Source organism: Oncorhynchus masou, chromosome 31 (assembly GCF_036934945.1).
Source record: "Oncorhynchus masou masou isolate Uvic2021 chromosome 31, UVic_Omas_1.1, whole genome shotgun sequence".
NCBI lineage: Eukaryota > Metazoa > Chordata > Actinopteri > Salmoniformes > Salmonidae > Oncorhynchus > Oncorhynchus masou.
In genome coordinates, this window is record NC_088242.1 from 87,320,301 (window position 1) to 87,343,795 (window position 23,495).

The 23,495-nt window shown below is 42.0% G+C and overlaps 1 protein-coding gene across 1 annotated transcript; it reads left to right on the top strand.

Moving 5' to 3' along the window:
• Positions 1-96: 96 nt before the first annotated feature.
• On the top strand, positions 97-21,521 carry LOC135525326 (multidrug and toxin extrusion protein 1-like). Its single transcript, XM_064953031.1, has 17 exons — positions 97-376; positions 604-705; positions 949-1,017; positions 1,220-1,368; positions 9,840-9,882; positions 9,988-10,032; positions 11,632-11,729; positions 11,830-11,927; positions 13,831-13,944; positions 17,716-17,783; positions 18,354-18,462; positions 18,802-18,877; positions 19,030-19,099; positions 19,963-20,095; positions 20,190-20,284; positions 20,429-20,492; positions 20,617-21,521. The coding sequence occupies exons 1-17, from the start codon at positions 200-202 to the stop codon at positions 20,829-20,831; spliced, it is 1,725 nt and encodes a 574-aa protein (XP_064809103.1). The 5' UTR covers positions 97-199; the 3' UTR covers positions 20,832-21,521.
• The last annotated feature ends 1,974 nt before the right edge of the window (positions 21,522-23,495 follow it).

A 23,495-nucleotide genomic window follows, 5' to 3' on the forward strand; every position in this document is an offset into this window, starting at 1 on the left:
ATAGGGGTGTATTCTAGGAAGGAAAATGGGAGGGACCTAGATACATTTAAATAGGAACTTGTTTCCGTTGCAAAACGCAAATGTTTGGACAAATGATTGCACCCCAGTTTTTGTTGGTACCAACGGCAACAATAATTTGAACTCAGCAAAATGATCTAAACGTTTTCACTTCATAGGCTGTGGTCAGTGCGGTAGTAAAATGGAAGAAATTACAACATGTATCCCAGTGGACCCTGCCTCGAACGGTAATCCACTCATTTATGGCTCCATCATATCTAAATTGCCTGCAGAAGGCGGCTCTTTCAGTCGAGCAAGGAGATGGATGTCAATCGAAATAGAAGAGATGGTTGAAATTCTAAAACTGGCTTTACCAATGGTAAGCTTGATACTTCTAGAAAAACGTGTTAAAATGCACTTCGTATACTTTTTCTAGGCTACAGTTTTTTATTGATATTATTTGATATTGAGTACCATAGTACTTTTACAACGTTTCCTTTTGATAATGACAACACGGATTATGTATCTGTTGTTGTTGAACGTGATTGGGACTTGTTGATTTAAAAACCAGGGAGCGTATAAATAAATTGATAACTCTTTCCTCAGTTCATCTCCATGCTGATGCTCATGCTAATCAGTTTTGTTAGCACGGTGTTCTGTGGACACTTAGGCAAAACGGAGCTGGCAGCTGTGACTCTGGCCACTTCGGTAAGCGCAGCTCTTTGACTACTTTGAACTGAACGGTGTGTAGCCATGGCTTGCTTTGAGATCACTGTCTTCCTGAAAAAGCAATTCATACAAGTCACAAGAAACATCACCATTTACCTGCAATCACTCAAAGTCCCTTGTGTGGTGAACAGCTAGGAGCTCATGAATAAAACAATTCTGTGCCTTCTGACCAGCGTGCATGTAATCTTAACTCATGACAGAATCTCGCCCCTATTTCAACAGGTGGTCAATATTACAGGCATATCCATCGGCACCGGGCTGGCATCAGCCTTCGACACACTGATTTCTCAGGTAAGGCGACTGACTGATGAATTTGGGGGGGAGGAGAGAGAATATTGGAATTTCAAAGGAGCTTCCTGAATTGACTGTAATTAAAATGGAATTAACCCCAAATATGTTAACTTTGTACCTAAAATGATAACATATCATTAGGGATGATCCTTGAGATCAGCAGCTCCTTCATCCTGTCAATCCATCTGCTGTGTGACTGTAGATTTTCGGAAGCAACAATCTGAAGTATGTGGGTGTGATCGTGCAGAGAGGGATTCTGATCCTGCTCCTGTCCTGCTTCCCCTGCTGGGCTCTCCTCATCAACACCGAGCCCATCCTACTGGCCTTCCATCAGAGCCCGGAGGTCTCCAGGTCAGCCCCACTATCACATGCTATGTCACATCCCATACCAGGGCTATGTTCCAAGTAGGTGCAAAATGGGAGAAACAGTTTTAATTAGAATAATTTGGTACTGGCTGAGCCCAGAGGTCTCCAGGTCATGCTCACTGTCAGTCACATCTCATATCTTGGTCAAGTTTCTAGTAGGAACGAAACTGCATATTATAATTAAAACAATTATTATAAGGACAAGGTTTTGGCTGAATTTAGAATGGTCATTTTTAAAAAAAGTGTTGATTAGGAGAACCTGAGATCACATTTAAATATAGGGCATTCTGAGGCCGTCAGACCTGACCTCCATTAATGCCTTGTTCTTTATAATTGAGTGATTGACGACCAGGTCTAGACAACGCGTACCAACTCCACGAGAGGGCTAAAGAGGGCTCAGTCCCCTAAGCTCAAACTTGAGCACCCTCAGTTTTAGATGCATCTCCCTATATAACCATATATAACTTCAGGAAACAGCAGAGGGAACACCCCCCTATCCACATCGATGGAACAGTAGTGGAGAGGGTAGTAAGTTTTAAGTTCCTTGGCATACACATCACAGACAAATGGAATTGGTCCACTCACACAGACAGCATCGTGAAGAAGGCGCAGCAGCGCCTCTTCAACCTCAGGAGGCTGAAGAAATTCGGCTTGTCATCAAAAGCACTCACAAACTTCTACAGATGCACAATCGAGAGCATCCTGGCGGGCTGTATCACCGCCTGGTACGGCAACTGCTCCGCCCACAACCGCAAGGCTCTCCAGAGGGTAGTGAGTTCTACACAACGCATCACCGGGGGCAAACTACCTGCCCTCCAGGACACCTACACCACCCGATGTTGCAGGAAGGCCATAAAGATCATCAAGGACAACAACCACCTGAGCCACTGCCTGTTCACCCCGCTATCATCCAGAAGGCGAGGTCAGTACAGGTGCATCAAAACTGGGACCGAGAGACTGAAAAACAGCTTCTATCTCAAGGCCATCAGACTGTTAAACAGCAACCACTAACATTGAGTGGCTGCTGCCAACACACTGACTCAACTCCAGCCACTTTAATAATGGGAATTGATGGGAAATGATGTAAAATATATCACTAGCCCTTTAACCAATGCTACCTAATATGTTTACATACCCTACATTATACATATACTGTACTCGATACCATCTACTGTATCTTGCCTATGCTGCTCTGTACCATCACTCATTCATATATCTTTATGTACATATTCTTTATCCCTTTACACTGTGTATAAGACAGTAGTTTTGGAATTGTTAGTTAGATTACTTGTTGGTTATTACTGCATTGTCGGAACTAGAAGCACAGGCATTTCGCTACACGCGCATTAACATCTGCTAACCATGTGTATGTGACAAATAAAATTTGATTTGATAACCATAGCAAAAAATAAGCAAATGATTGAGTGACTGGTTGTCGCAAAAAAATATTCTATCTGCACTGTCAAATCAAATTTTATTAGTTACATGTACTGAAGACAATGTGAAATGCTTACTTACGAGCCCCTAACCATTAATGCATTTTTTTTTTTTTAAATACGGATAAGAATAAGTGATAAAAATAACAAGTAATTAAAGAGCACCAGTAAAATAACAATAGTGAGAATATACAGGGGGGTACTGGTACAGAGTCAATGTGCGGTGGCACCGGTTAGTTGAGGTAATATGTACATGTAGGTAGAGGTATTAAAGTGACTATGTATAGATGACAACAGAGTAGCAGTGGTGGTGGGGGGGGGTGCATGCATATAGTCTGGGTAGCCATTTTGATTGCTGTTCAGGAGTCTTATGGCTTGGGGATAGAAGCTGTTTTGAAGCCTCTTGGACCGAGACTTGGCGTTCCACTACTGCTTGTCGTGCGGTAGCAGAGAGAAGTGTGACTGGGGTGGCTGGAGTCTTTGACCATTTTTAGGGCCTTCCTCTGATACCGTCTGGTGATTTACTGGGCCGTACGCACTACCCTCTGTTGTGCGTTGTTGTCGGAGGCCGAGCAGTTGCCATACCATGCAGTGGTGCAACTAGTCAGGATGCTCTCGATGGTGCAGCTGTAGAACCTTTTGAGGATCTGAGGACCATGCCAAATCTTTTCAGTCTCCTGGGGGGGAATAGGTTTTGTCATGCCCTCTTCATGACTGTCTTGGTGTGTTTGGACCATGATAGTTTGTTGGTGATGTGGACACCAAGGAACTTGAAGCTCTCAACCTGCTCCACTGCAGCCTCGTCGATGAGAATGGGGGCGTGCCTAATCCTCTTTTTTTCCTGTAGTCCACAATCCTCTCCTTTTTCTTGATCACGTTGAGGGAGAGGGTGTTGTCCTGGCACCACACGGCCAAGTCTCTGACCACCTCCCTATAGGCTGGCTCGTCGGTGATCGGGCCTACTGCTGTTGTCATCGGCCAACTTAATGATGGTGTTGGAGGCCTGTCTGGCTGTGCAGTCATGAGTGAACAGAGAGTACAGGAGGGGACTGAGCACGCACCCCTTTGGGGTCCCTTTGTTGAGGATCAGCGTAGCGGATGTGTTGTTACCTACCCTTAATACCTGGGGGCGGCTCGTCAGGAAGTCCAGGATCCAGTTGCAGAAGGAGGTGTTTAGTCCCAGGGTCCTTAGCTTATTGATGAGCTTTGAGACACTATGATATTGAATGCAGAGCTGGAGTCAATTAATAGCATTCTCACATAGGTGTTCCTTTTGTCCAGGTGGGAAAGGGCAGTGTGGAGTGCAATAGAGATTGCATGATCTGTTGGGGCGGTATGCAAATTGGAGTGGGTCTAGGGTTTCTGGGATAATGGTGTTGATGTGAGCCATGACCAGCCTTTCGAAGCACTTCATGGCTACAGACCTGAGTCCTACAGGTCGGTAGTCGTTTAGGCAGGTTACCTTAGTGTTCTTGGGCACAGGCACTATGGTGGTCTGCTTAAAACATGTTGGTATTAGACTTGGACAGGACGAGGTTGAAGATGTCAGTGAAGACACTTGCCAATTGGTCAGCGCATGCTCGCAGTACATGTCCTGGTAATCCGTCTGGCCCCATGGCCTTGTGAATGTTGACCCGTTTAAGGGTCTTACTCACATTGGCTGCGGAGAGCGTGATCGGTCTTCCAGAACAGCTGGTGCTCTCATGCATGTTTCAGTGTTATTTGCTTCGAAGCGAGCATATAAATAGTTTAGCTCGCCTGGTGTCACTGGGCAGCTCTCGGCTGTGCTTCCCTTTGTAGTCTGTAATGGTTTGCAAGCCCTGCCACATCCGACGAGCGTCAGAGCTGGTGTAGTACAATTCAAGCTTAGTCCTGTATTGATGCTTTGCCTTTTTGATGGTTCATCAGAGGGCATAGCGGGATTTCTTATAAGCTTTCGGGTTAGAGTCCTGCTCCTTGAAAGCGGCAGCTCTAGCCTTTAGCTCAGTGCGAATGTTGCCTGTCATCCATGGCTTCTGGTTGGGGTATGTACCTACGGTCACTGTGGGGACAACGTTATTGATGAAGCCAATGACTGATGTGGTGTACTCCTCAATGCCATTGGAGGAATCCCAGAACATATTCCAGTCTGTGCTAGCTAAACAGTCCTGTAGGTTAGCATCTTTTTATTTTATTTTACCTCTATTTAACCAGGCAAGTCAGTTAAGAACAAGTTCTTATTTTCAATGACGGCCTAGGAACAGTGGTTAACTGCCTGTCAGGGGCAGAACGACAGATTTGTACCTTGTCAGCTCGGGGGTTTGAACTCGCAACCTTCCGGTTACTAGTCCAACGCTCTAACCACTAGGCTACCCTGCTGCTTCATCTGACCACTTCTTTATTTATCTGGAATATATAGGTCACTGGTGCTTCCTGCTTTAATTTTTGTTTGTAAGCAGGAATCCGGTGGATAGAATTATGGTCAGATTTGCCAAATGGAGGGCAAGGGAGAGCTTTGTATGTGTCTCTGTGTGGAGTCAAGGTGGTCCAGAGTTTTCCCTCTGGTTGCACATTTGACATGCTGATAGAAATTTGGCAAAACAGATTTAAGTTTCCCTGCATTAAAGTCCCCGGCTACTAGGAGCGCCGCCTCTGGGTGAGTGTTTTCTTGTTTGCTTATGGTGGAATATAGCTCATTCAATGCTGTCTTGGTGCCAGCCTCTGACTGTGGTGATATGTAGACAGCTATGAAAAATACACATGAACACTACCTCTCGGTAGGTAGTGTGGTCTCCAGCTTATCATGAGATACTCTACCTCAGGCGAGCAATAGCTCGATACTTCCTTAGATATCGTGTACCAGCTATTATTTACAAAAATACATAGTCCGCCGCCCCTTGTCTTACCAGACGCCGCTGTTCTATCCTGCCGGTCAGGGTATAACCAGCCAGCTGTATGTTGATGGTGTCTCCGTGAAACACAAGATATGCTGTGTCAGCACAGTTAGGTATGACTCCTTTGGGTTCCCATAAAAAGCAGGGGGTAAAACGCTCCTTATCTTTGTGATAGGGTAAGTTAATAATGTGATACTACTCCACCTGTAACTTTATTTATTAGGGTGGGTCAAGTTTACTAGTTGGGCCCTGGTGAGGATACCATGTTGGATGAAATCTTTCCTGCTGTTCCTACAGGGGCCTGCCCGATCATGGGGTGTGTGAGGTTTTCATTCTGACATTGACTGACATTGAATTGATAATGCCCGAGCAGTGGCGTGTATTCATGGAAGTCAAGGGACCCGCCCCACAAAAAAGTTACTGATGTATTTTGTTCATTTCGCAGAAGACGCTCAATGTATATAATATACATTCATACTATTCTCCAAGTGGAAAGTTTGTTTGGAGAGCTAACAAACTGCATAACACTCATGATAAAGAACTTTTGGTTAACTTAATTGCATTTACTAGTTTACTGTCAAGTTCTTTGGTGAGCATATGTCCGGTTTCTCCATGTTTAATGTTGTGGTTGCAGAGACAAAGACCGTGTTTGAGAGGGTTTTAACTCGAGGTCGACCGATTAATCGGAATGGCCAATTTCAAGTTTTCATAACAATCGGAAATCGGTATTTCTGGGCGCCGATTTTGCCAAATTATTTTATTTTTTATTTATTTTTTAAATACCTTTTTTATTTAACTAGGCAAGTCAGTTAACCCACTTAACTGCCTCGTTCAGGGGCAGAACGACAGATTTTCACCTTATCAGCTCGGGGGATCCAACGCTCTAACCCCCTGCCTCTCATTGCACTCCACGAGGAGCTTGCCTGTTACGCAAATGCGGTAGAAGGTAAGTTGCTAGCTAGCATTAAATTTATCTTATAAAAAACAATCATAATCACTAGTTCTAACTACACATGGTTGATATTACTAATTTATCTAGCCTATCCTGTGTTGCATATAATCGATGCAACGCTGGGGGATGATTTAACAAAAGCGCATCGTTGGACGACTGTGCCTAACCATTTAACACCAATGCCTTTATTAAAATCAATACACAGAAGTATATATTTTTAAACCTGCATATTTAGCTAAAAGAAATCCAGGTTAGCAGGCAATAATAAACAGGTGAAATTGTGTCATTTCTCTTGTGTTCATTGCAAGCAGAGTGAGGGAATATGCAACAGTTTGGGCAGCCTGGCTCATTGCGAACTAATTTGCCAGAATTTTACGTAATTATGACATTACATTGAAGGTTGTACAATGTAACAAGAATATTTAGACTTAGGGATGCCACCCGTTAGATAAAATACAGAACGGTTCCGTATTTCACTGAAATAATAAATGTTCTGTTTTCTAAATGATAGTTTCCGGATTCGACCATATTAATGACCAAAGGCTCGTATTTCTGTGTGTTAGAGCAGTCTGACTGAGCGATGGTAGGCAGGCTCATAAGCATTCATTCAAACAGCACTTTTGTGCATTTTGCCAGCAGCTCTTCACAAAAACAGCGCTGTTTATGACTTCAAGCCTATCAGCCTAATGGCTGGTGTAACCAATGTGAAATGTCAAGCTAGTTAGCTCGGTGTGCGCTAATAGCGTTTCAAACGTCACTCGCTCTGAGACTTGGAGTAGTTATTCTCTTTGCTCTGCAAGGGCCGCGGCTTTTGTAGAGCGATGGGTAACGCTGCTTCGAGTGTGGCTGTTGTCGATGTGTTCCTGGTTCGAGCCTAGGTAGGGGCGAGGAGAGGGACGGAAGCTATACTCTTACACTGGCAATACTATAGTGCCTATAAGAACATCCAATAGTCAAAGGTTAATGTAATACAAATGGTATATAGAGAGTCCTATAAATACGATATTAACTACAACCTAAAATCTCTTACCTTGGCATATTGAAGTCTCATGTTAAAAGGAACCACCAACTTTCATATGTTCTCATGTTCTGAGCAAGGAACTACAACGTTAGCTTTTTTACATGGCACATATTGCACTTTTACTTCTCCAACACTTTGTTTTTGCATTATTTAAACCAAATTGAACATGTTTCATTTATTTAAGGCTAAATTGATTTTTATTGATGTATTAAAATAAGTGTTCATTCAGTATTGTTGTAAAAGTCATTATTACAAATAAATAAATAAAAATCGGCCGATTTTAATCGGTATAGTCTTTTTTGGTCCTCCAATAATCGGTATCGGCTTTTTTGGGGGCCTCCAATAATTGGTATCGGTGTTGAAAAATCATAATCGGTCGACCTCTAGTTTTAACAGCAATGTATCATAGGTCAATTGTGACTGACTGATATACCAGTAATTAGTCGTTATTTAGGATGCAAGGTGATTTTGTAGCTCAGTCAGTCGGAAGTCGACCTGCTGTCATTTTGATCCTCTCACACGGCCAATAGTTTCCTGATTTCCTGCAACCCTACACATTTTGTCAAGGGGCTGAGATAAAACAATTTCAGTTTTAAAGCTAATTTCTTACAATTCCATATTGCCATATTTTAATTTTGTTTTCAATTTTTTTTCAATTTTTGGTTCTGTCTATAGTTTTAATTTTTGTTGTTATTTGTCAAATATGATCTTATACAGTTGAAGTTGGAAGTTTACATACACCTAAGCCAAATACATTTAAACTCCGTTTTTCACAATTCCCAACATTTAATCCTAGTAAAAAAAAAAACCTGTCTTAGGTCAGTTAGGATCACCACTTTATTTTAAGAACGTGAAATATCAGAATAATAGTAGAGAAAATGATTTCACATTCCCAGTGGGTCAGAAGTTTACATACACTCAATTAGTATTTGGTGGCATTGCCTTTTAGATTGTTTAACTTGGGTCAAATATTTTGGGTAGCCTTTCACAAGCTTCCCACAATAAGTTGGGTGAATGTTGGCCAATTCCTCCTGACAGAGCTGGTGTAATGGAGTCAGGTTTGTAGGCCTCTTTGCTCGCAGACGCTTTTTCAGTTCTGCCCACAAATTTTTCCTTTTCCTCCAAACATAACTATGGCCAAACAATTCTATTTCTGTTTCATCAGACCAGTAGACAAACCTTAGTCTTTTTTTTATTTTTTATTTTATTTTTTATGGTGGTTTTGGAGCAGTGGCTTCTTCCTTGCTGAGTGGCCTTTCAGGTTATGTCAATATAGGACTCGTTTTACTATGGATATAGATACTTTTGTACCTGTTCCTCCAGCATCTTCACAAGGTCCTTTGCTGTTGTTCTGGGATTGATTTGCACTTTTCACACCACAGTACGTTCATCTCTAGGAGACAGAATGCATCTCCTTCCTGAGCGGTATGACTGCTGCGTGGTCCCATGGTGTTTATACTTGCGTACTATTGTTTGTACAGATGAACGTGGTACCTTCAGGTGTTCGGAAATTGCTCCCAAGGATAAACCAGACTTGTGGAGGTCTACAATTATTTTTTGAGGTCTTGGGGCCGATTTCTTTTGAATTTCCCATGATGTCAAGCAAAGAGGCACTGCGTTTGAAGGTAGGCCTTGAAATACATCCACAGGTACACATCCAATAGGCTAATTGACATCATGAGTCAATCAGAAGCTTCTAAAGCCATGACATAATTTTATGACATTTTCCAAGCTTAGTCAATTTAGTGTATGTAAACTTCTGACCCACTGGAATTGTGATACAGTGAAATAATCTGTCTGTAAACAATTGTTGGGAAAATTACGTGTCATGCACAAAGTACTTGCACAAACAAACTATACTTTGTTGACAAGACATTTGTGGAGTGGATGAAAATAGTGAATGACTCCAATCTAAGTGGAAGGAAACTTTCAACTGTAAATACTGTATGTAGTGCCATTTTATGTTATCAACATGCAGTACTTTATCTGGTTTTAGTTTACACTGAACATGATTTGCAATCCCAAACATTCTATTCATATGTGTATATATTATTTTTATAAATATTTTTTTGGAGTGGCGACACCGCTGCTAAATGAATATAGGGGAAACACTGAGATGACGGTTTGCTCCTGCATGTTCATTAGCTGGTATTTATTTTGTGTGTGTCCCTCAGGCTTACTCAACTCTATGTGAGGATCTTCATGCCTGCTCTGCCAGTGAGTTAACAAAGCCCGTAGTTCTTACAGAATTCTACAAAGTGTTGGCTCATCCTACTGATTTAAGATCTGCATGTGAATCTCATGGCTGCAGTGTCTCCACAGGCATGTTTCATGTATCAGCTGCAAGGAAGATACCTTCAAAACCAGGTGCTGTATGCGTTTCAATAGAACTTGTTTGTCATTGTGGTTGCGACTGGGACCCAACAGACCAATCAGTGGGCGAGGTTAGGCCACCGTTTTCCCATTCCATCCTCATTGTCTAGTATATATGCTTGTGTGTATTATTCACAGCTATTTTTATATGAAGTTAAAATAAATGGCACCAAAATGCGTTGTACTTGATGCACTCGCGAGCGGAAGTATTCCTTACTCGTTTTGGATTACATGACGTCTATTTTAAACGTTATGGTTATTTTGCATCCTTTTGAGGGGGAAATTAAAAGGGAACACCGTGTGTCTACCCTCTGAGCTTATGAGATCTGAGGGGTATACTACAAAGCAGAACCAAATCAAATTTGATTGGTCACATACATGGTTAGCAGATGTTAATGCGAGTGTAGCGAATAACAATTCCCAACAACTACCTAATACACACATCTAAAGGGGTGAATGAGAATATGTACATATAAGTATATGGATGAGCGATGGCCGAGCGGCATAGGCAAGGTGCAGTAGATGGTATGAAATACATGTGATATGAGTAATGTAAGATATGTAAGCATTATTTAGGGTGGCATTGTTTAAAGTGACTAGTGATCCATTTGTTAAGGAGTTGGCCAGTTAACTTGCCTGAATATTCTGAATTAACTTTTTTGTTTTTAGTAAGATAAGCTTGAAATGGGCATGGTCTCAATATCTGTTAACATTGTCCAGTACTTATTTAATTTCTTTTGTCGACGTTTAGAAAGTTTGCATAGAAAATGGATGCGACAATTGCCTGCTAGGGTTTGTTTGTTTTGCACTAGCTTGTGTTGATTTAAAAACAGCTGGGCGTAATGATGTCGCACACAAACACAAAAAAAGAAAAAAATACATTGTCAATAAACAAATGAATGTAGTAGTTTAGTGTTTCCATTATCCATTTGGGCAAATTGCATGTTCCAACCTATCTGTTTCATGTCTCAGCTAGCCTGCAAAAGCCAGCATGGATAGAATGCAATAATTAACAAATATTTGCCATATTCTTATGTGCCGATGCATCGCCACAGTCTGTGCTATGGTGAAATTCCCGTAGATCTGAAATAATTGTACGGTGAAACTTGCCAGCAAAGGCAAGGCAAAGGCAAAACAATTCAGGCATTCTTGAAAGTCAGGACAATCTTTATGGGAAAAAAAATGTATTTAGCAAGCGGTAGGCATTTAGAATTAAATGTGGTGACATCATGTTCCTCCGCATTCCTTCAGAACTATTCAGCAATCATCATTCATTTGAATAACACTGTTTCCAGTTGTTGCAAAAAAGAAAGTTTATTCTATATCTGACATTCCATTACACATGTCGCAAAAATTGTTTTGTTACATTTATTTTGTGGAATAAACCTGTGTCAATGGAAACGTGCCTACTGACTCAACAACCAAAACCAAGTATCTGTTTGGCTTTCTTAATGATCCAGAAAATGAACTGTTTTATAAAAAGTTAGCTGGCTAACTGATTGATTATGCTTTGTAGAATACCCCTCTGTTCCAACGCCCACTGTGACATTGTAAGAACAATGTCCTGTCGTTGAGACTGTATTTTTCCGACAGGGTATCATATGGCCCCAGGTGATAACTGGAGTGGTGGGGAACCTTCTAAATGCGATCACCAACTACACCTTCCTCTATCAACTCAACTTGGGTGTGGCGTGAGTTACATTTATAAAAAACAACGTTGTCATACAGCCATATCAAAAAAAAAAAAACGAGATGGCGGTCACCCCTCCACTTTCATCCTCTCCATCACAGGGGTTCTGCAGCTGCTAACACCATCTCCCAGTACACCTTGGCTATAGTCATCTATGTGTACATCCTATGGAGAGGGCTGCACGAAGCCACCTGGGACGGTGAGTCCCTGACCTCTGAATTCAGTTTGTATTGATGTGATGAAAGTCAATATATTGCTTTGCACAATAGCCAGGGGACAAGGTTGATATTGATGTGGTTAGTTGTAGATCATGGCATATAGATGGGGAACCATCTAGCCAACTGTTGTCAGACATTGCTAATTGCTGAAGCGAGTGATATATACAGTGGGGCAAAAAAGTTGAGAGGCCTTTCATCATAGGTACACTTCAACTATGACAGACAAAATGAGAGAAAAAAATACAGAAAATCACATTGTAGGATTTTTAATGAATTTATTTGCAAATTATGGTGGAAAATATGTATTTGGTCAATAACAAAAGTTTTTCTCAATACTTTGTTATATACCCTTTGTTGGCAATGACAGAGGTCAAACGTTTTCTGTAAGTCTTCACAAGGTTTTCACACACTATTGCTGGTATTTTGGCCCATTCCTCCATGCAGATCTCCTGGGCAACAGACTTTCAACTCCCTCCAAAGATTTTCTATGGGGTTGAGATCTGGAGACTGGCTAGGCCACTCCAGGACCTTGAAATGCTTCTTACGAAGCCACTCCTTCGTTGCCCGGGCGGTGTGTTTGGGATCATTGTCATGCTGAAAGACCCAGCCACGTTTCATCTTCAATGCCCTTGCTGATGGAAGGAGGTTTTCACTCAAGATCTCACGATACATGGCCCCATTCATTCTTTCCTTTACACGGATCAGTCGTCCTGGTCCCTTTGCAGAAAAACAGCCCCAAAGCATGATGTTTCCACCCCCATGCTTCACAGTAGGTATGGTGTTCTTTGGACGCAACTCAGCATTCTTTGTCCTCCAAACACGACGAGTTGAGTTTTTACCAAAAAGTTATATTTTGGTTTCATCTGACCATATGACATTCTCCCAATCTTCTTCTGGATCATCCAAATGCTCTCTCGCAAACTTCAGACGGGCCTGGACATGTACTGGCTTATGCAGGGGGACACGTCTGGCACTGCAGGATTTGAGTCCCTGGTGGCGTAGTGTGTTACTGATGGTAGGCTTTGTTACTTTGGTCCCAGCTCTCTGCAGGTCATTCACTCGGTCCCCCCATGTGGTTCTGGGATTTTTGCTCACCGTTCTTGTGATCATTTTGACCCCACGGGGTGAGATCTTGCGTGGAGCCCCAGATCGAGGGAGATTATCAGTGGTCTTGTATGTCTTCCATTTCCTAATAATTGCTCCCACAGTTGATTTCTTCAAACCAAGCTGCTTACCTATTGCAGATTCAGTCTTCCCAGCCTGGTGCAGGTCTACAATTTTGTTTCTGGTGCCCTTTGACAGCTCTTTGGTCTTGGCCATAGTGGAGTTTGGAGTGTGACTGTTTGAGGTTGTGGACAGGTGTCTTTTATACTGATAACAATTTCAAACAGGTGCCATTAATACAGGTAACGAGTGGAGGACAGAGGAGCCTCTTTAAAAAAGTTACAGGTCTGTGAGAGCCAGAAATCTTGCTTGTTTGTAGGTGACCAAATACTTGTTTTTCACCATAATTTGCAAATAAATTAATTAACAATCCTACAATGTGATTTTCTGGATTTTTCTTTTTCTTCTCATTTTGTCTGTCATAGTTGAAGTGTACCTATGATAAATTACAGGCCTCATCTTTTTAAGTGGGAGAACTTGCACAGTGGGTACTTGTGAATAGAAATGATTAAAATGTATTTTCTCTTGGTCACTTAGAATTTTCATGATTACAGGAGCTGTTAAACCATATGTGTACAATTACGATACTTAATTGACAGTGACTGATATTTTAATATTGATGTGTCAATCTAATGGCAGGCAGTCCAAATCGTAATGTGTAAACCAGTGTTACCCTGCTGTCAACTAAATATCACCGTACTCTGTTCCTTTGACCCCCAGGCTGGTCACATGACTGCTTGCAAGAGTGGGGGCCTTTCCTCTACCTGGCTGTTCCCAGCATGCTCATGATGTGTCTGGAGTGGTGGACCTATGAGATTGGAGTATTCATGGCAGGTCAGGGGTCACATTAGGGCATCTACCTTCAGAACTACCATGTTTTGTTTTACAAATATATGTAAAAACACACACAGCACACCTATTCATTCCAGGTTGGGTTTTTTGTACTATTTTCTACATTGTAGAATAGTAATGAAGACATCTCAACTATGAAATAAAACATGGAATCATGTAGTAAGCAAAAAAGTGTTAAACAAATAAATGATATTCGATGTTCTTCAAAGTAGCTACTCTTTGCCTTGATGACAGCTTTGCACACTCTTGGCGGCAGGGTAGCCTAGTGGTTAGAGCGTTGGACTCGTGACCAGAAGGTTGCAAGTTCAAACCCCCGAGCTGACAAGGTACAAATCTGTCGTTCTGCCCCTGAACAGGCAGTTAACCCACTGTTCCTAGGCCGTCATTGAAAATAAGAATTTGTTGCCTGGTTAAATAAAGGTAAAATAAAAAATAAATAAAAAATGTATCTCAACCAGCTTCATGAGGTGGTCCCCTGGAATGAATTTCAATTAACAGGTATGCCTTAAGTTCATTTGTGGAATTTCTTTCCTTCTGAATGCATTTGAGCCAATCAGTTGTGTTGTGACAAGGTAGGGTTGGTATATAGAAGATAGCCCTATTTGGTAAAATAGCAAGTACATATTATGGCAAGAACAGCTCAAATAAGCAAAGAGAAACAACAGTCCATCATTACTTTAAGACGTGAACGTTGGTCGATAGAGAACATTTCGACCGTTGAAAGTTTCTTCAAGTGCATTTGCAAAACCCATCAAGCGTTATGATGAAACTGGCTCTCATGAGGACCGCCACAGGAAAGGGAGACCCAGGGTTACTTCTGATGCAAATGATAAGTTCATAGTTATCAGCCTCAGAAATTGCAGCTTAAATAAATGCTTCAGAGTTCAAGTAACAGACGCATCTCATCAACTGTGTGAATCGGGCTTTCATGGTTGAATTGCTGCAAAGAAACCATTACTAAAGCACACTAATAAGAAGAGCGCAATGGACATCATTCTGGTGGAAATTTGTCCTTTGGTCTGGATTCCAAATTTGGTGGTTTTTGGTTCCAGTCACTGTCTTTGTGAGACGCAGTGTGGGTGAACGGATAATCTCTGCATGTGTATTTCCCACCATGAAGGAGGTGTTATGGTGTGGGGGTGCTTTGCTGGTGACACTGTCTGTGACTTTATTTAGATTTCAAGGCACACTTAACCAGCATGGCTACCACAGCATTCTGCAGCAATACACCATCCCATCTGGTTTGCGCTTAGTGGGACTAGCATTTGATTTTCAACAGGACAATGACCCAACACACCTCCAAGCTGTGTAAGGGCTATTTGACCAAGAAGGACAGTGATGGAGTGCTGCATCAAATGACCTGGCCTCCACAATCCCCTGCCCTCAACCCAATTGAGATGGTTTGGGATGGGTCTGACTGGGGTGTGAAGGAAAAGCAGCCAACGAGTGCGCAGCATATGTAGGTGCTCCTTCAAGACAGTTGGAAAAGCATTCCAGGTGAAGCTGGTTGAGAGACTGCCAAGAGTGTGCAAAGCTGTCAAGGGAAAGGGTGGCTATTTGAAGAATCTCAAATATAAAATATATTTAGATTTATTTAACACTTCAACACGTGTTATATCACACACACACAGTGCCTTTGGAAAGTATTCAGACCACTTGACTTTTTCCTGATTTTGTTAGGTTACAGCCTTATTCTAAAATTGATTTAACTTGTTTTTTTTCCCCTCATCAATTTACACAAAATCCCCCATAATGACTAAACAAAAACAAGTTTTTAGAAATGTTTGTTAAATATAATAGTCAAGTTCATTTTATAAATTAAGTATTCAGACCCTTTAATCAGTACTTTGTTGAAGCACCTTTGACAGCGATTACAGCCTTGTCTTCTTGGGTATGACGCTACAAGCTTGGCACACCTGTTTCTCACATTCTTCTCTGCAGATCCTCTCAAGCTCTGTCGGGTTGGATGGGGAGTGTTGCTGCACAGCTATTGTCAGGTCTCTCCACAGATGTTTGATCGGATTCAAGTCCGGGCTCTGCTGGGCAAATCAAGGACATTCAGAGACTTGTTCCGAAGCCACTCCTGCGTTGTCTTGACTGTGTGCTTAGGATCATTGTCCTGTTGGAAGTTGAACCTTCGCCCCAGTCTGCGGTCCTGAGTGCTCTAGAGCAGGTTTTCATCAAGGATCTCTCTGTACTTTGCTCTGTTCATCTTTGCCTTGATCCTGACTAGTCTCTCAGTCCCTGCCGCTGAAAAACATCCCCAAAACATGATGCTGCCACCACCATACTTCACCGTAGGGATGGTGCCAAGTTTCCTCCAGACGCAACGCTTGGCATTGAGAGTCCCTTAGGTGCCTTTCGACAAACTCATAGCGGGCTGTCATGTCTCTTACTAAGGGGCTTCTGTCTGTCCACTCACCATAAAGACCTAATTGGTGGAGGGCTGCAGAGATGGCTGTCCTTCTGGAAGGTTCACCCATTTCCACAGAGGAACTCCAGAGCTCTGTCAGATTGCCATCGGGTTCTTGGTCACCTGCCTGACCAAGGCCTTTCTCCCCTGATTGCTCAGCTCTCGGAAGAGTCTTGGTGGTTCCAAACTTCTTCCATTGAAGAATGATGGATGCCACTGTGTTCTTGCGTTCTTCAAAGCTGCAAAATATTTTTTGGTACCCTTCCCAAGATCTTTGCCTCGACACAATCCTGTCTAGGAGTTCTACGGACAATTCCTTCGACCTCGTGGCTTGGTTTTTGCTCTGACATACACTGTCAATTGTGGGACCTTTTTATATAGACAGCTGTGTGTGTGCCTTTCCAAATCATGTCCAATCAATTGAATGTACCACAGGACTCCAACCAAATTGTAGAAACATCTCAAGAATGATCAATGGAAACAGGAGCTCATTTGAGTCTCGTAGCAAAGGGTCTGAATACTTATGTAAATGTATTTTTATTTTTAATACATTTGCAAAATTTTCTAAACTTGTTTTCACCTTGTCATTATGCGGTATAGTGTGTAGATTGCTGAGAATTGTTTTATTTAATCAATTTTATAATAAGGCTGTAATGTGGAAAACGTCAAGGGGTCTGAATACTTTCCGATGGGAACTGTATGTTTTTATATTGCACGCACCGAAAAGGGAGGGAGAGAAACAAACAGGAATTTTCACAGAACCAGTCACAGCAACATTTAGTTATGTTCAGAAAGTATTAAATTAACTGTCCAGTGAATCATACTTTTTAAGTTCATTTTCTGTTAACCCAAATAATGTTGTTGACTTGTCCTATAATCATATTTGTGGACAAAGCATGAATTGAAGAGGGAACACTTCAAAAACTTGTCTCAAACAGATTGAGGAAATAGCAAGCATTTTTTAAACCTAGAATGTCAAACTGCTGAGGAGAATGAGCTAGTAAATCAGGGTCTACTCACATTAATATTTCGATTGACTGGTATACGCCCACTCCATACTTAGTTTTCCTTCCAATTTTTTTATTTATTTCACGCACATTGTAATTATTGGTCATATTTCATAGAAGTCTGGAGACCCTGGACAGTTACCTTTTAAGATGACTGTTTATTTAAAAATGACAGTGGTGTCAACCCTTGTCGGCATAAACCGGTAAAGTATATTAGTGCTTCAAATGCATTTAAGTTTTCTGTGAGTGTTTTCCTGTATTTCACTTTCAACTTTTAGAATATTGAAAATATACTAGTTATGTTGACAATTCCTCACATTCAGATTTCTCCAGGTTTTATCGGTGAAGCTGAGCTGGGAGCTATGTCAGCCCTCTACCAGGTGTCCAGCATCACATTTATGGTAAACTTTAAGGGATGCTCTGTAATTTCAGCCAGTAGTGTTGAAAGTAGTGCTCATTAACCAAAACGGGTCCCCGAAAAATGGTGTTAGACATCATCCATTTCGTATGATATGTTACATCCTGCAAATCAATTTGTATGATATGTTACGAATTCGTAAGTGCTTACGATCGGACTGCACCTTTTTTAAACGGATACTTCGGGATTTTGGCAATGAGGCCCTTTCTCTACTCACCAGAGTTGGATGAACTAGTGGATACCATTTTTATATCGGTGTCCAGTATGATGTGAGTTCGAGGTAGTTTTGCGAGCCAATACATGGAAGTCTGTGTATATGCTAGCAGAAACCCATACATTTCCAGTCATTGCGCTAGCTCTAGTTGGCAACTTCTTTCAAATAGCAAGCAGAGACATTAAAAATGCTATCCACAATTTTAATCTGACTGGGGAAGTAGAAAAAAGGCCTCATTTATTGCCACTTTCTTGCTATCATGTCAACTTATTTGCATTTACAACTGGTTGAGAGTTGCATGAGTTAAATCATTTAAAAAAAATCTCTTTCTCACACAAGTTTCCTCTAGGGTTTGCTGTTGCTGCCAATGTGCGGATGGGGAATGCTCTGGGTGCTGGGAACACAGAGCAGGCCAAACTGTCTGGCAAGGTCTCCTTCATCTGTGCATGTAAGAGCCCACCCCTGCTCCCTGGCTACACACAAACTTCTACTAACGATAACTAAGGCCAACGGCAATTAGCCACCTCACACATTTTCAGTAAAAAAAAACAAGGATAGTTTGATAATCTTTTGCCTGATTAGTAACTTCTTTAACTCAGACACCCTCTTCTTGTTGTAACTTCATTGTCAGCTGAATCGCAATTGTTAGGCAGTTTGTCAGATTTGGTGTTTGTCTCGACCTTGATGCTATATTCTAACCAGCTGGTGTAAAAGTTCAACTAAACATCCCAGCCATAAACTTTTTTTTTTCTAAATGAGCCTGTTTGCTGCTTGTGCTCTGTCCCAGTCACAGTTTCCCTCGTCATTGCCATTATCCTTGGGTTGACTAAAGACGTGCTAGGATACATCTTCACCCAGGACCAGTGAGTAGAGCTGTGGGCTGCCGCTGGGCCAATGACTGATGACGTAGTCCTGCAAGGTCTTCAGCTGTGGCTATGTTACTGTGTATTGATAAATGTGTGTACTGGGATCTGGGTATTCTTATTCACTAACCCCCCCCCCCTCTCTCTCTCAGGGATGTTATTAAAAAGGCAGCTCCGCTTTTACTGTTGTATGCCTTCCACCATGTATTCGATGCCATAGCGGTGAGGGCAGCACTGCTTCAGCTATAAGCCAATTGTACATCTTTATACTCATTGACTTGCTTGGTTGGTGACTGAATCGTTACTCCAATTAGGATGTAAGTCCACAATTATCACCTCTCATTGCATGTCGTGGTGGATAGGCTTGAGGTGTACAGTATATTGATGCAATCAACTACAGCCTAGAAAATAACTATGGTCTAATAACCTCAGTGATTCAGAGGACTCATCATTTTGTGCACATGATCATTGAGCTTTGAAACCCCTTCATCTCTCGTCATGTTACCCCACAACCCCCCCCTATTTTTTAATTTATTTTTATGGTTAGACAAATCTAAAGGTAATTGCCAAAATAAAGGAAACCCTTGTAGGTCCACTCAACTCCTCAAGGTGAATGCCAATAATTACACAGCCATTCTGAGTGATCACCTTCGACCTATGGTGAATAATTTCTATCCTGATGGGAGTGGACAAAATGTCCCCCCCCATCCACAGGGCACAAGTGATCACTGAATGGTTTGATGAGCATGAAAATGATGTAAGCCATATGCCATGGCCGTCTCAATCACCAGATCTCAACCCAATTGAACACTTATGGAAGATTCTGGAGCGGCGCCTGTGACAGCATTTTACACCACCATCAACAAAACTTAAAATGATGGAATTTCTCCTGAAATAATGGCGTCGTATCCCTCCAATGGAGTTCCAGACCCTTGTAGAAGCTATGCTAAGGCGCTTTGAAGCTCTTTTGGCAGCTCGTGGTTGCCCAATGTTTTTATTATTTTGGCAGTTACCTGTGTATGCACATCTAACGGGGCCTTTTCCTCCTTGGGAAGCGAAGTAAAGCCTTCTGGGTGTTTCTACAGGTGTTGATGGGTGGCGTTGTAAGGGTAGCAGGAAAACAGATGGTTGGTGCTGTGTCCTACCTGGTTGGTTACTACATTATAGGCCTGCCCATTGCAGTGTCTCTCATGTTTCCCTTCAAAATGTGCATATTAGGTAAGGCATTAGACATTTGGAGACTACAATAACCCATCATTGTGATGTACAGTGTAACCTTTTCTCACATGTTCATATTGCCCATTCCTCTCAGGATTTAGGATCGGGTTCTTCCTATGTAGCATCCTGCACTCTATTTTCCTTATTGTCTACATATGTAAACTCAACTGGAAACAAACCACCTACGAAGTAAGCAGACCCTCTTCTAACCTTTCTTTTCATCCTGTTTTGAAATTGTTTTACTGTCTTTACTGAACCAATGTTATACTTCTGACAATAATACATGTGGATTGTTTGTCAGTGATGCATACTGAATATATTTTTTGTTGTCAGGCACTGGTGAGGGCAGGAGTGCAGAGCCCTAAAGAGAACGCTCCCTGTCTGGAGAAGAATCTGGGTATTTACAGGAACACTTTAACTTGTGCAAAGTCAACCATGGACACCAGCCCTTAAAGAAACAATGAAGCTGCATTTCCTTGTCTTCTAACCCAATCTTTCCATTCCCCTCTGTCTCCTCATAGGCTCGTACCAGACCCTTTTGACCAATGAGCTGAGTACGGTGGGTGTAGTTCTGTCTGTCAGGCATCTGGTTCTTCGGCGTGGCTTGGCTGTGGTCATCATGCTGCTCATCCTCGCCATTGGAATCGTCACCAACCAGCTGCTGACTGTTACGCTGCCCCCCAAGCCCACATTACCCCTTCTATTCCCTAATGCAACAAACACACAACTTGCATAGACATACTCACACAGGCTTTAAACCTAGTTGGCCTTTATTATTTCAACCACATTTCTTGTGTGTTATCAGTAACCTGGCAATAATAATGAGCCAGTAATGTGCCTTTTTAATATGAAACTAATCCAACATTATTGCATGTTTCAGGGAGATTTCCACACGGAATGTTTATAAAGGTTATTGATATTGTTCAGCTTAATAATGGTCTTCTGCTACGACAGCTTGGTTAGTCGGCTATGTTATGCATTGTGTCCACAGACAAGTGGTGGGGTCTGTCTCCACTCTTATTTCTCTCACCAGATTGTGGCCCTGCTGTGAAGTTGATTTGATTAAAATAAAAACATAAAATGCAATGTTTGTCCCTGGCAAAAGACCAAACATCAGCGCTGGTCACTGTGGTCAGTCACCATTGTCATGTGATTGCTTTGAAGAAATGGACCCGGACCATACAGTTTGTCCACTTAGTTGTGGGCTGTAGTACATATTTGCATATTGAGCAACTTGCATTTGCAAAAAATATATATATATATATATATATATATTTGCCTCATCAAAAACATAAAATTGTTGAGTGTACCGACTGTAAACTGATTGATTACATCAGCAAATGTCATTTTGATTAACTTGTTTGCATTCTTTAACAGATCTAAATACACATGTATTACTATGAATTGTTTCAAATATTAAAGTGATTCTTACAAAATATTATTTGCAAGCTATGCTGCATGTTACACGACTTCGTTATAATTGACACATTCTATAACATTGACGACGCATAGCATACGAATGTGTATGTATTTACAGTTAAGGTTGGAAGGTTACGTACACTTAGGTTGGAGTCAACTTTTTTTTTTTTCAACCACTCCACAAATGTCTATACAAAACTATAGTTTTGGCAAATCGGTTAGGATATCTACTTTGGGCATAACACAAGCAATTTTTCCAACAATTATTTCACTACCACAATTCCAGTGGGTCAGAAATGTACATACACTAAGTTGACTGTGCCTTTAAACAGCATGGGAAATTGTCACAGCTTTTTTTTAACCTTTATTTAACTAGGCAAGTCAGTTAAGAACAAATTCTTATTTTCAATGACGGCCTAGGAACAGTGGGTTAACTGCCTGTTCATGGGCAGAACGACAGTTTTGTACCTTGTCAGCTCGGGGATTTGAACTTGCAACCCTCCGGTTACTAGTCCAATGCTCTAACCACTAGGCAACCCTGCTGTGTACCTGTGGATGTAGTTAAAGGTCTACCTTCAAACTCAGCATCTTTGCTTGATATCATGGGAAAATCAAAAGAAATCAGCCAAGACCTCAGAAAAGAAATTGTAAACCACAAGTCTGGTTCATCATTGGAAGCAACTTCCAAAAACCTGAAGGTAACACGTTCATCTGTACAAACAATAGTATGCAAGTGTAAACAGCATGGGACCACGCAGCCGTCATACCTCTCAGGAAGGAGAGGCATTCTGTCTCCTAGAGATTGAATGTACTTTGGTGCGAAAAGCACAAATCACTCCCAGAACAACAGCAAAGCTGAAGATGCTGGAGGAAACGGGTACAAAAGTATCTATATCCACAGTAAAACGAGTCCTACATCGACATATCTTGAAGGCCGCTCAGCAAGGAAGAAGCCACTGCTCCAAAACCACCATAAAAAAGCCAAACTTACAGTTTGCAACTGCACATGGGGACAAAGATACTTTTTGGAGAAATGTCCTCTGGTCTGATGAAATCTAAAATAGAACTGTTTGGCCATAATGACCATCGTTATGTTTGGAGCAAATGGGGATGCTTGCAAGCTGAAGAACACCATCCCAACCGTGAAGCACGGGGGTGGCAGCATCATGTTGTGGGGGTGCTTTGCTGCAGGAGGGACTGGTGCACTTCACAAAATAGATGGCATCATGAGGACTGAAAATTATGTGGATATATTGAAGCAACATCTCAAGACATCCGTCAGGAAGTTGAATCTTGGTCGCAAATGGGTCTTCCAAATGGACAATGACCCCAAGCATACTTCCAAAGTTGTGGCAAAATGGCTTAAGGACAACAAAGTCAAGGTATTGGAGTGGCCATTGTAACAGTATAACTTTAGACCGTCCCCTCACCCATACCCTGGCGCGAACCAGGGACCCTCTGCACACATCAACAACAGTCACCCACGAAGCATCGTTACCCATCACTCCACAAAAGCTGCGGCCCTTGCAGAGCAAGGGGAACCACTACTTCAAGGTCTCAGAGCAAGTGACGTCACTGATTGAAACGCTATTTAGCGAGCACCACCGCTAACTAGCTAGCCGTTTCAAATCCGATACACCCCCCCCCCCTTTTGACCTCCTCCTTTTCTGCAGCAACCAGTGATCCGGGTCAACAGCATCAATTTAACAGTAGAACTTTAGACCGTCCCCTTGCCCACCCGAGCTCGAACCAGGGACCCTCTGCACACATCAACAACTGCCACCCACGCAGCGTCGTTACCCATCGCTCCACAAAAGCCGCGGCCCTTGCAGAGCAAGGGAAACCACTACTTCAAGGTCTCAGAGCAAGTGACGTCACCGATTGAAACGCTATTTAGCGCGCACCACCGCTAACTAGCTAGCCGTTTCACATCCGTTACACCATCACAAAGCCCTGACCTCAATCCTAATGAGCATTCGTG

Coding starts and splice junctions, on each gene's coding strand:
- LOC135525326 (XM_064953031.1), top strand. CDS start 200: ATGGAAGAAATTACAACATGTATCCCAGTGGACCCTGCCTCGAACGGT. Junction 1,018..1,219: donor TCGACACACTGATTTCTCAG/GTAAGGCGACTG, acceptor GTGTGACTGTAG/ATTTTCGGAAGCAACAATCT. Junction 18,878..19,029: donor TACATCTTCACCCAGGACCA/GTGAGTAGAGCT, acceptor TCTCTCTCTCAG/GGATGTTATTAAAAAGGCAG.